At 38.7% G+C, this 17,506-nt stretch overlaps 2 protein-coding genes across 2 annotated transcripts in view; both read left to right on the forward strand.

Annotated features, from left to right (window-relative positions):
- The window catches only part of nbr1a (NBR1 autophagy cargo receptor a), a 504,698-nt gene that overhangs the window by 63,938 nt on the left and 423,254 nt on the right, over positions 1–17,506 (forward strand). The gene's annotated exons all lie outside the window — the stretch shown is intronic.
- Positions 797–16,648, forward strand: dusp3a (dual specificity phosphatase 3a). The gene is made up of 3 exons (XM_062442044.1): positions 797–996; positions 9,459–9,691; positions 16,419–16,648. Exons 1-3 carry the CDS (start codon positions 797–799, stop codon positions 16,646–16,648), a joined length of 663 nt encoding a protein of 220 aa, XP_062298028.1.

The following is a 17,506-nucleotide window of genomic DNA, read 5'->3' on the forward strand; positions in this document are numbered from 1 at the left end:
GATAAGATGTATCTTTATTGATCCCACTTGGGAGAAATTCAAATTGACACAGCAGTACAGTGGGGGGGAAAGTAGCAGCGTAAGGCTGAAATTGATAAAATAAACAAAATAAAACACTATATACAGTTAAAAATATCTGTGTAAATATATCTGCAATATATAAATGTGCAATATGCAGAAGTTCCTGCGATTATTGTGTACAATGCTCCTTGGATTAACACAGTAAGGACAGCACCAATCTTTTTTAGTGGGAGTGGGAGGCACTTGGAGCTGTGGTGTTGTGCAATCTGATGGCTGATGGTATGAAAGAGTCCGTCCCTCGGCATAGAGGGGAGGAGAGGCTACCACAAAATATTAACAAAGATATATAGGACTCCAGTGTTTTTATAATTTGATTTTATGTGTGTATTGTCATGTACAATACCATAGCTCCTTTTCACTTTTTCCATTATGTTTACAATATCTGCCATTTTAATTGAGTAGAGCACCAGAACATCAAATCAACCTGCTTCTGATTCTCTATAAAAAGAAAATCTATCTATCGACCTTTTACTCTGAAGGTGTTGACCGGAACCATCTCACAAAGCTGCTGCCTAATTGACATTAATGAAAACTGTAGACTCGCCTCATCAGACACCTTGTGGACAAGACGGCGCGCGCACGACTCACGTGCGGAGGTAAAATGCAGTTGAATAATCGAACGAGGCGCACGAGTCTGCCCCTCACCATAGTCTAACATTAGTTTGGAAGAAGCAGAAGGAGAAGAAAAATAAAAGAAAAAAGAAGAAAAGGAGCCATGAAGAAGCACCAGAGTCCTACCAAACAGCAGCAGCAGCATCATCAGCATCAGCAGCAGCCACCAGCTGATGTCCCGGCTCCAGGAGGAGAGGTGACCGTCCAACAACTCAATGAGCTGCTGTCCAACGGCAGCGGCTTTTACAGCTTACCGACACAACACTTCAACGAGGTCTTCCCGAGAATATACATCGGTAACGCGTGAGTCATTCATCATGTCAGTAGATCACCTCAACAGATGATTTAAGCCCACCGGCGTTGATTTGGTGCTTTGGTGCTTTTATTTGACACTGACAGGTAGGACAGGAGGGGTTTTTCTTTATTTCTTTTTTTTGTTGTGTTAATTTAAGGATGCTCCTCATCCTCATCCTCATCCTCCTGGGCAACAGTGTCGCATGTCGGGGCGGGTGTGTTATTCTAGTGTCTCCACTGTCATCATCATGGACGAAGCGACCGCCTGTTGTTGTAAACAAATCTCTGCCTGCCTGGCCTCGAAATACCAGCCAGCACCAGCAGTCAGACAGGTGGATATTGTGTAACAGTGTGCCATTATAATAAGTATAATAATAGTCATAATATTAATAATAGGCCTTATAGTCTTTTTTTGGAAGCACAATCCGTTTTAAGGAGAGACAATCTATTGTAAAAACGCCCAGATTCACATGTGAAGATCGACACAAAGCCTTGTTTTTTTTTTTTAACTCAATGAATCCCTCCATCATTTAATATCACTGCTGTGTAATCACGTCTTCATCAAGCCGCTCCCCATTCCCTAGTCTACAAGGCTGCAGGGCGACGACAGTCATCACAGCTGAAGGCTCATTTTCATTGATAATTTTTTTTTTTTTTTTTTTTTTTTTTTAAATAGAGGGGGGTTCATGTGTATTCATGTAGAACAAAGAAGAAGAAGAAGAAGAAGAAGAAGAAGAGGATGAAAAGGCACGTGAATTTTGTAGTCGTGAGTGGGAAGCTGCTCTGATCATGAGCAGAAATGTAGTAAGGTCCTAAACTCATGTCACTGGAAGTATTGTACATATTTACGACCTACATTTAAAAGTATAGACTAAATGATAGTAACCAGCACCAAATCTGTTCATAGAGACGCTTTTCATGTTTCCATGTTTATGCAACTCTGAATAATCATTGTTAGATTGATCTGCCAATTATTTTCTTGGGTAATTGATTAATTAGCCAATCTGTAGCTCATGGTGACATCATCAAATATCTTGTTTTGCTTGATCAATAACCCAAAATCTAAAGATACTGAATTTATTCACAGAAAAGCTTCAAATCGTCAGCTTCAATCAGCACATTTTTACCATTTTTGCTTTAAAAAATTAGTAAAATGATGACTTTATTATTAAATAGTGGTAGATTAATTGATTAATTGACTAATAGTTGCAGCTATAGTTGAAATTAGTTGTCTAGTGATGACTGTTGAATAGACATCACCTTAGCTGAGTGATAATGAACCTGTTGTAAAGAGCTGACTATAATTACTTATTAATAATAATAATAATAATACATTTGACTTACTGCATAAGACATTATTATCTTGTGTCGTGTAATAATGTTATGAAAAAAAATAAAATCATGTTACAAATAAACACTTTTAATGAGGATTCCCTAAATATTGCTGTAAAACAATTAGAGCTGCTACTAACAGTTTAGTCTTTATTATGAATTCAGATGTAATAAAAGTAATAAAAACCTCTTTTAAGGCTAAAAACGTGCAATACTATCTAGAATAACTGCAGGACTTTTAAGATTTAAAGCAGAAACAGTACAGTATACAGTTACACTCCAGTCCTAATAAAAAAAGCATTCATTTCTTTGTGTATAATAATGTTATGGAGCAAATAAATAGCTCCTATGTCATCTAATTCCTGCTCTATTACCTCTATCGCAGCGTGCACACACACACATATGCATACATGCAGTATATGTACTGTATATGCACAATAAACGTGGCAGAGACCAGACCATAAATCCACGGTTGTTGGTTGAGCGGCTGCTATCGGCTTTGTAATGAAACATGCCGACTCTGAAGGAATTTACAGCTCCACGTTCCGGTAAAGCCAGTTTGGCGAGTTCCTGGTACTCCGCTGCACTGATATGCACAGATTGTGTAAGAGATTTATTAAAATGCAAAAAAAAAAGAAACAGTCAGTACTCTCAGTTTGCAGCTGCTCATAGTATCTAAAGAGTTCGGTGTGGACCTGCTCTGTGTGTAAAGTGCCTTGAGATTACTTTTGTCGTGATTTGGCGCTATATAAATAAAGATGGATTGATAATGAGAAAAAAAACGTAATAATGTAATATGTTATGTTATTTTACCAGTATGTCTATGTTAAATGGTTGAATGGGTTCACAGTATTGGTTGCAATTCAGCACATAAACAATGGATGCTTGTTATGCAATATGTGACAAAAGGTTCCCCAAAATACAGAAGCGGATCAACTCACAACTCAAATTATTCCAAATATGTGGAGAAAGACAGAAATACAGCTGCAGCAATCAGTTGATTAATTGATTAATTGTCAACTATTTAGATTTTGGCTTCTCAAATGTGAATATTTTTGGTGTCTTTGACATTAAACTGAATATATTTGGGTTGTAGACTGTTAGTCAGAACAAAAGAAGCTATTTGAGAATGTTATTGTGAGCTTTGGGAAACAGTGATCAACTTATTTCACCATTTTCTGACATTTTATAGACCAAACAACTAATCAATAATGAAAATAACCCTTAGTTGCAGCCTTAGACAGAAAAAAAACTGTGTCAGTGTTAAAAAAAACCACCCAAAGTTGTACAAATATCCAAAATCATTTTCAGGTTTTCAAATCCCGGCAGCCAGTGAGAGCAAAACCTGTTATGAAAAATATAACTTTTCAGATATATTTTGCTGAGCTGTAATGTAATATAAGCTTTTACAGAGCTGCTCTTAATCTCACTTTTATAGATTAATGGTAGAGAACCAATCCCGGGATGCCCCCCTGAGAAACCCTGATGTCTCTGTGCAGTCCATCATTTGGCTCCAGTCACTGCCAGGAGAGGGGTGTAGTGATGGGGGGAGGAGGAGGAGGAGGAGGAGGAGGGCTGAATACAAGCACATTACTGTACCTCAGTGCTACAAAAAACATCTATATGAATATGCCAATCTCCTCCAAGCCAAGTCTGAAAACAAAGTGCTGGCAGCCTTGTGCTCAGCTGAAGCAATGATCAGACAATCCTATATAGGCTTGAAAGAGAAGCTCCTCTACTCTCTGCAGGCTTCTGATTTTTCAAGCAATGATTGGAATCAAAGATTGTGTGTGTGGTTGTGTAATTACTACAACATTTTTTCACTATTTAAACGTATCATAATCTGCCCAAACTAGTTGAAAGGGCAGCGTAATGTAATGTGATACAACAAATGGCTGGGGCAGGGCGGCGAGGTGTTATTGATTGTTGTTTAAAGCCTCCGCCATGTCCACCGTCTCCCACCACGGGGACCCATTGAGCTTTTCTGCTGATGTATCCTATTAGCTGCACTTTGTTACAACCCAAATTGCATACAGTATAGCTGGCTGGCGACAATTACATCAAAACAAATGATTTTGAGTTATAGGTGCACGTAGGTGTGTGGTGCAGTTCACGCACTTATCCGCCGAGGTCATGACTCAAATGAAGAGATAGATTGCTCTGTCCTTGAAAATGTTCATTACATTTTCCTGTCATGGTTTCCCAGAGGAATTGGGCACATGACCCATTTTAGGCCCCAATCTATAGTTTAAACTGTTGGATACCATAGAGAGCACTGATTGTGTTTTTGAGTTGGCGATACTTAATATAGGGTTGAATTTAATGTTGTTTGTCTGGCGTCTTAGTTTATGAAAATTCATTATAGTTCAGGACCAACTAGAATATATTCATGTTATGTGATGTTTACTGACATTTCAGTTGCTAGTATGGATATTTGGTGTGGAAAGAGTTAAAAACCTTAAAACTTGGTTCTAAATCTTACATATTTCTCTATCACATTACAGGTGTAGCTAATTAAGCCACAATCAATTGAAGTCTAACATTAAAAAAAAACAAAAATGTTAAATACAGTAATTTTCAATATCTTAAAATAACCAGAAGTGTTCTAACTTTGGCAGAAAATGTTGTGTTCATCATCTACTAAATAGGTTTTCAGGACCTTTTAAAGCCAAATTGTATACAATATTGAAAATGCCTTACTTGGTAGTTGAATGACACTGTGGCAGGTAGTATACACGTTGCTACCCTAGACATATATGTATATAAACATGTGTGATGTAACCCATTGGTTTGTATTGGAGCTGGTTTTAAAGCCCAGAGTTGCAGCGTATGGTCAATTTGGAGCCAGGACCTTTCAAATAAGGAGTCTGAGTTGAACACTAGCTTACTGGGAGCACCGAGCAACGCAAAGTGACACTAACAATATCTACTTTAGCTAAATTGTGCCAACAGGACAATTATCTTAATCAAGTAACATTTAACTTACTGAAATATTGCGACAATAGTCAGACTCCCGGAGCTGTCAATCGTTGTCAATCAACACCCACATGGTAGACATCAAAGCTACTATAATGCCTTCAAATCTCATTAACAGAGCAATTTCCAAAATAACTACCTGCACACTTATAAGAGAGTCTGAATTTAGGGATTGGGACAATAATGTGTCGCTGAAAAACATTATCAACTTAGTATTTCTAGAGAGAAGTTGATGCTTTTTGAATGGAAGTCAATTGGAGCCACTTTAGCACTTTAAGGCATTTCCACATCGGCTTCAGGAACAAAACCTGGTTAGTTGCTACGCAGGTATATTTTGAGGAATTTTGTTTTCTTTTAATTGTGTTCCCATCCTAAAATGTCTTAGTAAGACGTTGAACCCTTTACAAGCAACCAATACAAGTTGAAAAATGATTATCAGCCTCGTCAATAAACCAACATTTACTGACACAGCAGTTGCGTTTAATCAGCTCGTCAGTAAAATATTCCCATCCCTAAACGGATTATGTCTGTATTTTCCGAACCCGCAATCCCTTACACTGTTTTCAGATAAGTTGTAGTCAGCACTATGAAAACGCCGCGTGCAGCTCAGGGACAGACTTAAGGTGTGGTTTGTTTGCTTTGTGGAACACTTTGGCTCTTTGTGAAGCTGGTCTTTAATAATGGATGTTGGGGGACTGCAGATCCCAGGGTGAGGAGGCTGGGACAGGCCAGGTAAATAGGAAAGGAGCCATTGGCTGTGAACTCGCCTGAACCCAGTGTGCTTCTGCATTCTGTAAAAAAAAAAAAAAAAAAAAAAGTACAGTAAAAGTGAAAAGTGCTGCTTAGTTACTTTGGTAAAGTCACTTCCCCTTCCACACACACACACACACACACACACACACACACACACACACACACACACACACACACACACACACACACACACACACACACACACACACACACACACACACACACACACACACACACACACACAGAGTAATGCACATGCTTGAAAATGGCATGCTCGGTAGTTATGCTGCATAGTAAATGCTAAGACTGTACATGTAAGCATTTATTCAATTATTTATGCACATGAGCTCATATTGACACACTTCAATTGCACTTAAGTCCACATTTACACACTCATACTGTACTTTGAATAAAAAAAAGAAAAAAAAAGGGAATAATGCAAATGTCTTCCGTAGCTGATTGGAGTCCACATGGAGCTCTGCCTCGCTCCATCACATCTGAAGGAGTCTCTGCCCTGCAGCTGACACACGGGCAGATGGCCGGCTTCATCCTTCCTCATATGGTCATAAAGCAAAATGGTGGCAGAGGGGATTTTTTTTATTATTAGTTCTTGCAGAGTATGGGGGGGTGGTGGTGGGGGTGGAAAGGGTTTGCAGCCACCACTTCCACCACCGGCGCCTCCTCTAGGGAGCTGTCCAGGGTCACCTAGCCTCAGCTCACCAGCCTCATATTGACAGTAAGCAGATATAGCAATAAAAACACAGAGCACTGTCAGGGTGAGCATTTTAAAAGGAAGATTTATGGCTCTTCAGTCTGAGTGCTGGTAGATAAAGTCAAATAAAGACTACAACAGTTGCTTAAACCATTATACAGTTCATCATAGCTTTGGTTTCATTACATTTTTTTGGGTTTTATTTAAGAAGTCATCTTTTCTTGCGTTTAAAGCATTTCATAGTGAAAGAGGTGAGGACACTGGAGAAAGGAAGACAAACGTCGCCTCTATTAGCTACTCAATGAAACAACAATATTGTGCAGTATCTGCTGTTATAACATAAATCCTGTAGAGTTAATCGGTGACACTAAATATTCCACAAAACTTTAATTCGACATATAAAAACACACTCATTGTATTTAGAATCAATGGCCGATGCCTTCTGCCAAGTTGGATCTTATACTGGACGCAGGTATTGAGCCAGATTGGACGGAGCACCTTGCCAGGACCTTGTATCCCTTTTGTTACGGTTTGTTAGCCGTACGGGTTTGTTTGCTCTGTAAAGGCCTAATATACAGCTTTGTAGGTCTGAGAGACGAAGTACAGGAGAAGAGGAGGAAGAGGAGGAGGGAGGGGGGAGAGGGGGGTCACAAGAGACCGATCGCTTCCTGAAAGTTGGGGAGATGAAAAAAGGAGGTGAAACTGCAGGAGTGGAAGCTGGATGAGTATAGAGAGATTAAGATGAAACACTCTTGAAATGTCTCTTTCTCTTTTTTTCTACTATATTCTTTAATAATTGTTTTTTTCTTTTATATTTTGATGCCTTTATAATCTGCCTGTAATCTCTCTTGCCTTCATTCTCTTTGTCTCCTGCTTACTTTTTTCATTTTTTACCCTTTCCCTCTCCTCTCCTCCCACCTCCTTCTTTCATACTCTGCCTCAGAAGACTATTGTTAGTATCAGAGCACCATGCTCCTCTGATATTGGGTTATACAAATAAAAAAAAAACTCTTAGAAATTGGACACTTAGAATCAACTTTACTATCATGAAGCTATATGGGTGCATACATTTAACTCATTGATTTACCCATTGTGAGCCACTCGCACGGCTGGATGTGATGGATGTAACCCGAACTTACCTGAACACAACACCAATATGTGATTTCTGCTGCTATACCACAGTATCTATTGTGCATTGTGGTGTTGTCATGCTGAAACAGGAGAAGTGAGATTAAGGAGCTGGTCTGTAAAAGCTTGTATTAAATTACAGCTCTGCAAAGTATATCTCAATAAGTGCACACTATTGTCTAAAAATATCATTGCATGATTTAGCGTTTCCTTTAACTGGAAGTAAAACCATATAAAACAGCCCAAGACCAAAAGAATAAAGCGTATGTACTCTCTTTTGTATAATAGAGGGGCACTCGTTACTTCAAGGTATGTACATGAAATAAAGCATACAACAGATCTCTTTCAAAGACATTTTGACTTGTCATTGTAGAGAAAAGTGACAGTGAGCCAGTAAGCACGATACAAGGACCCTGAAAGTGAAGCAGCTAAATGGAATTCAGCCATTATTAACTTTACTATTTACATCGGTGCTTTTCCTACAGTGATAAGTTACATGGATGACTCTTACTGGCTAATTTAGTACTAAAAACATACAAAAAATATATATAAGCAGATTTAATATGTGGGAAAATGATTGATTGTTGACATTTTTGAGAACTTAAATTATTTGTTCATTGTTTTTTTATTATTTTCTCTTGTTTTAAACATTGTAAATTCAGTATCCCCATTCAATGTTACCCACAGGCCCGTCACACACTCATCTTCACAGGTGTTTTTACTTTAGTTTGTCTGATTGGACCTCTTCTTGGTGACAGATGTATGAATAGACTGTGCTTGATTGATTTCGCTATGCTATTAGTTTTTCTTACAACTGTTAAGAAGAAGCATTGATATGTCACAATAAGGAAAAGCACAGGTGTAAGTAATAAAAATGAATGTCAACCTGAGCAGAGGTCTAATCAACTAGGATAAGTAGAAACACCTGTGTGGGTATGCAGAGCCTTTAAGGTATCAGACTACATAGACATTTTATAGATTGAGTGATTAATCAAGACAATTATTAATAGATTAAACTCGAATTGTAGCTCCGGTGACCTCAAGTAATAACTGATGAACTTCACATTTTGGAATAAAATCGATGCAAAGACAAGACATTTTAGTTTGAGCTCTGTTTAACCAACAGACACAGCTACTTTTATGCCTCCCAGTATTTGTTACACGAGCACTAAACATTGTTTGTGTAACAGAAGACGCTGTGATTCTTCCAGCACAGTGTTCACTAATAAGCATGCAGGGCTGTCGTGAAAGATGCAACCTATAAAGTCAAAATATCACTTTAAAATAAATTGTGCTGACATGCTGCTCTGCTGACAAAAAAAGAACCTGTCAGCTGTTATTATTAGTGCTGTTTTTTGTCTGAGATGTCTTGTTCTGCTGCAGTACACTCATTATTTTCCTTGTCGCAGAACAAAAAAGTTTTATTCCACTTGCTGACACTGGCAGCCAATAAGTTTTTAATGGTTTACAAAAATTTGTATCAATGCAGCAGACTTGTCCCGGACATCGGAAAGTGCTTAAATTAACGTGTATTTTCTCTGTGATCCTGAATCTCATCCTACCTTTCCAGGTTCGTAGCCCAGAATGCAATGCGTCTGCAGAAACTCGGGGTGACGCATGTTCTCAACGTGGCCGAGGGCACCTCCTTCATGCATGTTAACACCAGTGTGGACTTCTACGCCGGCACGGGCATCACGTACCACGGTATCCAGGCCAACGACACCGAGCAGTTCAACCTCAGTGCCTTCTTTGAGGAGGGGGCTGATTTTATCGACAAGGCCCTCGCACACAACAATGGAAAAGGTGAGTTAGATGTGATATGTGGAGGTTTTTATGTGCGTCAACTACTTTGTACTGTGTTCTGTCCTTTTCTGTTTGGAGGTGCACGATTTGTAGTTTTATTGGGCTAATGGGCTAAATGCTCAAAGCTGCTATATTTAAATATGTTTATATTTCAGCTCATGGTTTTGGTTTTGCAGCTGGTCACATTCTGTTTTCGTTGATTTTTGCTGTTTTTGGCAAAAAAAGCACTGATAAACTAACGATAGGCTTCCCTTCCAGCGCCAACTTACTCACTTACGTTTTCCAGGTGGACAGAAACACAACTCCAAATTCAAATTAATGCTAATGTTGTGCCGTATCATCTGGATGAATGATGAATATGCAACTGTTTGCTAATGAATTTAATATACAACAACTGACAAGGTGATAATATGTCAATCTTGTATTCATTGTACTCATTTCCTCTATCAGCATTTCACATACTGTGTCTGAAATCTCGTACTTCTGTACTTACACTTAATATTTTGGGTGCATAAGTGCGTTCACATTGAGAAGTATGGAAACATGCAGTGCACTATGAGTACCTGGATGGTGCACTCAAAACAGTAAAAAAGTTGAGTGTGGAACTATGGACACTTTTCGCCCTCAATGGTTGCCATCTTGGCTACATAGCAGAAGAGGAGAGACCACTTTTCAAACAGGAAAAGGGCGGCCAAGCACGTTGTAAAATCTCTGCATTAAACAAATGTAAATTATACATGTGTTTGTTGCACTAAGCACCACTATACTGTTGTCACATATAAGCCATCAGTAGGTTTATTGGGTTCATTTAGCAGTCTGTAATGATTTGTTACTTTCTAACTAGCTACTCGTCATTTCCGTAAGTGCGCAATGGCCGTGTTTGATTTGATAAAAACACTAACCTGTTGAAATATGTGAATTAAACAAGTAAGAACATAGTGCACACAGTGTACACAGTGCACACAGTGTACTTCTACTAACAGAATTTCACAGTCACAGATTCCCAGAAGAATTTGAAGCAATAGAAAAAGTAATGAGAAAAAGTTACAGCAGTGTCTCTGAGGCCGAAATGATGATGGAAATATAAGGTTATTGAAAATTGGCAAAAAAAATTCAATATCGCATCTTATCGGTGCATACAAATCCACCTATAACCCAAAGAGAATTGGGAATTTATGTCTTTACAAAACCCCCTCCAAGGTAGAGCAGATCAAAGGGGAACACAGTGTCTGTCTCACTTCACTAGCTCCCACTTGAAAGTAATTTGTTCCCCGCGAGTTGAGACATGAAAACAAGCACCTCTTGTTGCTTGTCTAACAGAGGAACACGAGCTACGAGGCGTCTTTTAATGATTCGGTCTCAATACGCTCCATCGCTGTGAATCTTAAAGTGAAGACAGAAGAAGATAATCATGAAGGCCCCTGAGCATCTCGGGCTAATTCTGACACACTCCCGAGCCCTGCTCCATATTCCATTATCAGATCATGTCCCTGGATATCAACATTATCAAAAAAAAAATGTGTCATGCATACAAGCATAACACACCTGTTGCTTTTTTTCTCCCTTCAACAGCTTAGTTATGTTTAACAGGTGACCCTTTTTGTACTGCGTAAAGTAGTGCAATGAAATGATTTATGAGACACTTTTAAAATGAGGCAGGAATTAGCTGTTTGATGTACAACACCTAGTAGGTCAGATGCAGCATATTCTATATTGCACATGTATTATGCAGCATTTCAGGCCAGCAGAATATTTAGATTGAAGAAACAATCAATCCCACGAGGCTTTCTCCTTCCCCCCTCCCCCCCCATGAAAAAAAATCGTTCCCAAGCTCTCCCAAAGCTGCAACTAAATTTAGTCAATTTGTCACCACGTGTGAGGGATGTGTTAACTGTGCTGCACCTTGTATTTTATGGCATGGATTTATTGTCAGCTTTGAAACGGAAAAGGTATCTTAATTCCCAGGCAGTTTGGCAAAGGTGCACCGACGCTGGTGTAAATCTGGAGTGAAGAGAATCAGCTGTAAATGTGGATGAACGGAGGAGAGCTGAGAACAAGGGAGAGGGGTAAAGGTGAAGGGGGGAATAAAGGAGAAAGCGTCTCGGCATTGCTTCAGTGTGACATTTTGCAACCCTCAGCTGCAAACTGTGAAAAGGTCGTAGGTCCAGGATTTTAATGAGGAACAGCATCGACGCATTGTTCCTATATGAGTCTACTATAGTGGAGGCATGAGGTTATTGTTTTCTGAGTGATTTTTACAACCTGGGACTGCATAGTGTACAACCTATAATCAAAGTTACCAGCACATTAAAGGTGCATTAATAAAGCGGATAAAATGATATTGTGTATTAGTGTCACTTGTGGTCCCAGAGCAAATTAGCCTCTTTTATTTTGCCCGTTTTTAATTGACAACCTTGTTTTCAGCTGCAGCTTTCTTAAAGGGAAAAGTAATCTGATGCATGCTGCCCAACACTAAACACTGACCATGTTAGTGATGCCATTTCATTCTTTTTACATTATAAATATTTATATTTGGTTTAGTCAGCCACCATTTATTTCACCAGCTATGATACCTTTCAGCTAGCAACAACTGGCAGATTTACTCAGCTGTAGCTAATTAACACTAATTTAGTGAGTTGGTCCAACAGGGAAAATGTAAGTCTTGGCTCTTGTCATTATGTTCTTTACTGGTGTCTTATTTCTCCTCAGCTAAAGTGGAAAAGTGGAAAGTAGTCTGTCTCAGATTGGTGGGAGTTTGGATAAATAAACTTGAGGAAGCTAGTTCGGCAGCTGTTGCTTCTGTAAAGCTAATTGCTGACTAGCTACTTGCTAGCTAATGTTAGCATTACCTTAAGCAGCTTTAGTGCAGAGGAGTCATCAGTCTGATAGCAAACACTGTCATGACTAGCTTTTTCAAAACAAGCAGACATAACTAGAAAACTATGTAGGTGATAAATGTAACGCCCTCTTTGAATATCATGATTACAATATATTTGAATGCTAGTGTAATGAATATGGACTGAACATATTTTTAAATAGAAAATTACCTAAATTAAAAGTTTACTTGTTTGACTGCTCTGAATCTGTGAAGAGCCACAGCAACAGCATTATTTTATCTTATAATAAAAAAACACATTTTTGATTAAGGTTGTTTAATATTAAGTGGATATATTGGTGGAACATTGGTGATATATTTTCCTCAAATCATTAAGCTATAATCTACAACATATTGGAGCATTTAGCAGCTAAAGAGACGGATATCTCTTGTCAGGAGTTGGTGGGGACCAAAACAGAGTGAGAATATTAGACTGACAATCAGAAACAGGATTTTAAATGAATGTGTAAATCAGCACCTTAATGCTAACATAGAATAGAATAGTTTTTATTGTCACTATATGATGTATAACGAAAATTTTGAAGGCATCTGCAGTACATTCGGTTAAAAAAGAAAGGATAAAAGAATAAATAGCAGATAAAAGAGTGAAGAATAAATAAATAGCAGCAATTCATGTTAACTCTAACAATTTAAGTGTAAGATATTTGTGATATTTTGTATTTTCTGCTAGTCCAGATGGCTCTAAATGGCAAAAATCCCCACAAAAAACTGTTTTTTAGATCAAACTGAATCAGTTTTGTTGTTTTTTGTTTGATTAAAAATTAACAAGAGTGGGTGAGTGAGTCATTGGGTAGGAGGTGAGCAAGGAAATAAATAATACAAAAAAAAAACTGATTTAGAAAAAAGGAAGAAAACATGAGACTGGAAGGAAACTAGTGAGTGAGTGATGGAGTGAGAAAATGAGTGAAGTTGTGAGCCAGTGATCCAATGTGTCTAACAAGATGATACGGTGGAATCAGCATTGATCTGTGGCAGTCAGGGTGATTAGGTATTGAAGAGGTCATTTTATTGGCAAGAGGATTGTTCTAGGTGGAGTATGATGGAGGAGGAGGAGGAGGAGGAGGAGAGGATTATACAACAGAGGAGAGAAGAGGAGAGAGATGTTGTGGATAATACAAGGAGAGGGACACGCAAAGGTGTCGGGTTTCAAACAAAGTGCAGAATCTGCAGATTTGACCCGAAGCCCGGCACATCAGCTGCTCCGCAAAGGTTGCCAAGTGAAATTCCTCGTGGGAGTTTTTGGCTCGTCAGTAATGAAAATGTGAGATAGACAGAGACGCGTCTTAGAAAGCACAAACAAACATGTAATTTATGCATAAACACACACTGAAAGACAAGGACATGGAAATATAAAACATGGATTCCGCAGCACGCACACACACTCTCTCACACACACACACACACACACACACACACACACACAGAGGCTTTGCTATATGCAGGATGTGTGTTCGCTGTGAGATGTGGGCGCAGTCAAGATGATTGACTTTGCCGAGTCTGCAGCAGAGGTCAGGTCTTGTATTTGCATCTCCTGGCAGAGAAGATGCTTCGCTAGGCACATTTTGGCCACAGCATATGTTCCTCACCGCTCTTTCTCTCCTTTGTTTTTTTATTTTTATTAATTTGTTTCCCTTTCCTCATTTTTCTTCCTCTTCTAACTTTTTGTTCTTCAGCCACAGTCTTCAAGTACAAAGCCGCCATGAAGCCATAAACCTACATATTTAACGTTTCTATATGCTCCTTAAAGCTGCTATGGTTCAGATGTAGCGTCTTTTGACAAACCAACACCAACTTTGCATCTCCTCTCAGTTCAGCAATACTTTTCTAGCATTATTAAGCTCATAGTTTTAGTTTTCCAGCTTTACTATTTTTGATTCTCAATTATGTGTTTTTTTTCTGGCTGCAGCAGCTATCAGTGAAACCTGAAACCTGCACGCACACTGTACACTACCTGCTGCAACCCAAATAACAAACAGACAAAGTTAGCGACGAACATCATGGAGCATTTAGCACATAAAGAATCAGAAAACCAGTTAATGCAGATTTGAGTATTGATCCAAAATCTTTAATGTCAAATGTAAATATCTTATCTGTCATTATTCATGAGTCATTTCTTTATTTATTAATTATGGTTTATTTAATACAGATAAAATACAATATGCATAGACAGGCTGATACAACTGTCTGATGCTGTCCGAGAAGGGCTTTTGTGAAAGTGAGAGATTAAAAAGAGAGTTTTTTAAAAAGGGTAAAAAAAGAGTAAAAATAGTAAACATATATAGTCCTCATTGTCCTTGATGTTGCAGGGATAAATCTGGACTGTGTTTAGTGAAAGATAATACATGCAAATTACAAATTACCATCTTAACTAAAGACTATACAGCAACTTGAAAGATGTCTTTGTTTTATATACTGTATTTTCCTTATTAAATCCCATGTGCCAACCCAAACCACCAATGAATAGATCCACACTAACAAGTACAGTATGTGCATCCAAAGCCTGATACATCTTAGTCCTTGGTGCAGTGGACCTCTGTTGTCGTCTTGTTGATTGTGTGACACCTTCCCTCATTAAGCCGTTGCAGGCAGTGTGATCTCAGTAGCGCTGCACATCACACACACCCACTCAATCACCACCTTACTCCAGAGCCATCTGGATGCTGGTACGGAGCATTGAGGTGTAGAAGAGCTCACTTTGTGGAGAAGCCTGATTCCTGCAGTCAGAGCTGCGTTAAACAGCAGGCCTGAGTGTGCAGTACTGCTGTCTGTCATCTTACTGTGTGCTGTTGTATGAAGTGTTGTCTGATATGTAGAGTGCTAGGTGTAAAGTCTACCATGATTACACACACACACACACTTGTTTATTTGGACTGTAATACTCACTCGTGCACCAAATGTGTATTAATCCACCGCGTAAAATAGTCCTGCACCAATTCACAATTTACTCCTGTTTGGGTAAGTTTTGCTACGTATGTGTTTTATGTAAAAAAAAAAAAAATAAAAAAAAAAAATATATATATATATATATATAGAGGCAGCAAAACAAAATAGAAGTGACAGCAAAATTTAGATAAACAACAAAATAATAACTATTCAATCTTCGTAAAGGGTGTAAGGAGGAAGTAAGGAGCTTTTCTAGTCCTACCCGTTTTTTTAAAAGACTAACAATCAAATCAAAGCCAAAAAAAAACATTCAAAAATAATTTAAAAGAATAAAGTAACAGAAACTGTCAAAAAGACACACTGTACCAAATCATATTTTTACACTCCACCTCTCTTTTGTTTAGTCTTTTTAATCTATTTCAACCTAGTTTTTTACTCTAACTTTTAATAAACGTTTTCTCTTACTTTTTTCTCTTATTCTCTTATTTAAATTTCTCTCATTTATTTTACTTTATTTAAAATTTCTAAACATTTTTATCGGTCCTATTTTCTCTTGCGTGCATTGATCTCAGTTTTTTCATGTTGTAATTTGTTCTTTGCTTTTGTTCCCTCATCATTTTTATTCCTTTTTTTATGTTGTCACTTCTTTTGTCTTATTATTATCAGCTTGTCAATCAACTGTGAAGCACTTTGAACTAACTTAACCTGAATAAAAGCTGGTATATAAATAAAGTTTGATTGATTGATTGATTTGAGACTGACAGCCATAGACAGATTCACACAGTGTTTTTTTTTTTTATTGGGTTATGTTGACAATATAACTGATCTTATCCTATAAAGGTTCATCATTTCACTATGACATATGTTTTTATGTTCTTCTGTAAAACCAGCCTTTCACCATATGTAGCCCTCGTCTCACTGTTCTGTGTCTCTGTCTGTATCCTCCAGGTAAGGTGTACGTACACTGCAGAGAAGGCTACAGCCGCTCCCCCACCATGGTTGTCGCTTACCTCATGCTGCGCCACAAAATGGATGCCCGGGCGGCGGTGGCCACCGTGAGGCATAAGAGGGAGATCGGTCCCAACGACGGCTTCCTTCGCCAACTGTGCCAACTAAACGAGAAGCTGGCAAAGGAGGGCAAGCTGAACGGGGAGGTGGGCAAACTAAAGACCAAATGAAAACTTGTCTCCTCCCATCATGCCTTTTTCACAGGTTTCAGCCGCTCTCGGAGACTGACCCCACCCTGACCAAACCAGCACCCATCCGACGCACCCAGGGGTATTCTGAAACACAAACATATACATGCATTTATCTATGTAGATAATACTTCCTCATGCACACACACACACACACACACACACACACATGATCTCACACACGTACATGTTTTCTTTCTAAAACTTCGGTCCATGTCTGTCACTGCTGCTCTGTAAGGAGGACATCTACCAGTCCTCCGCCTGCTCCTACTAAGAGTGTGATCTCACATATTTAATACAAACAAAACCCCTCATCCTGTTTTTTATAACTCTACATCACACAGACGCAGTGCAGACGTCACACACACACACACTTCGAGTACCTGAAAGCTCTCAATTTTCGTCGTCGAGCCGAGCTACTGAAAGCATTCCTTCAAGTTTAGAAGGTGAAAACTTCGCCCTGATTTCTAAGATTCCTTAAATAGTTGTTACAAAATAGAAGATTATAGCACAATCATTCCATAGTTTTCCACTGCCGGGAATGTCGTTGATGTCTCCGCCAGCAGGAGTACTCTATAAAATTCCATAAAATATAGCTCAACGCTATGATGAAAGTAAATATTGAAAGGCCACACACACACACACACACACACACACACACACACACACACACACACACACACACACACACACACACACACACACACACACACACACACACACACACACACAATGCAACAACGAAGCAAAATAAGTCAGTTTTTTTTACACACAGAGTCAGATGTAAATGGAGGAAAATCCCAAACATTCCACGAAACCCTAAAAAAAACAACAACCCCA

The sequence above is a fragment of the Scomber scombrus genome, chromosome 21 (assembly GCF_963691925.1).
Source record: "Scomber scombrus chromosome 21, fScoSco1.1, whole genome shotgun sequence".
Taxonomy (NCBI): Eukaryota; Metazoa; Chordata; class Actinopteri; order Scombriformes; family Scombridae; genus Scomber; species Scomber scombrus.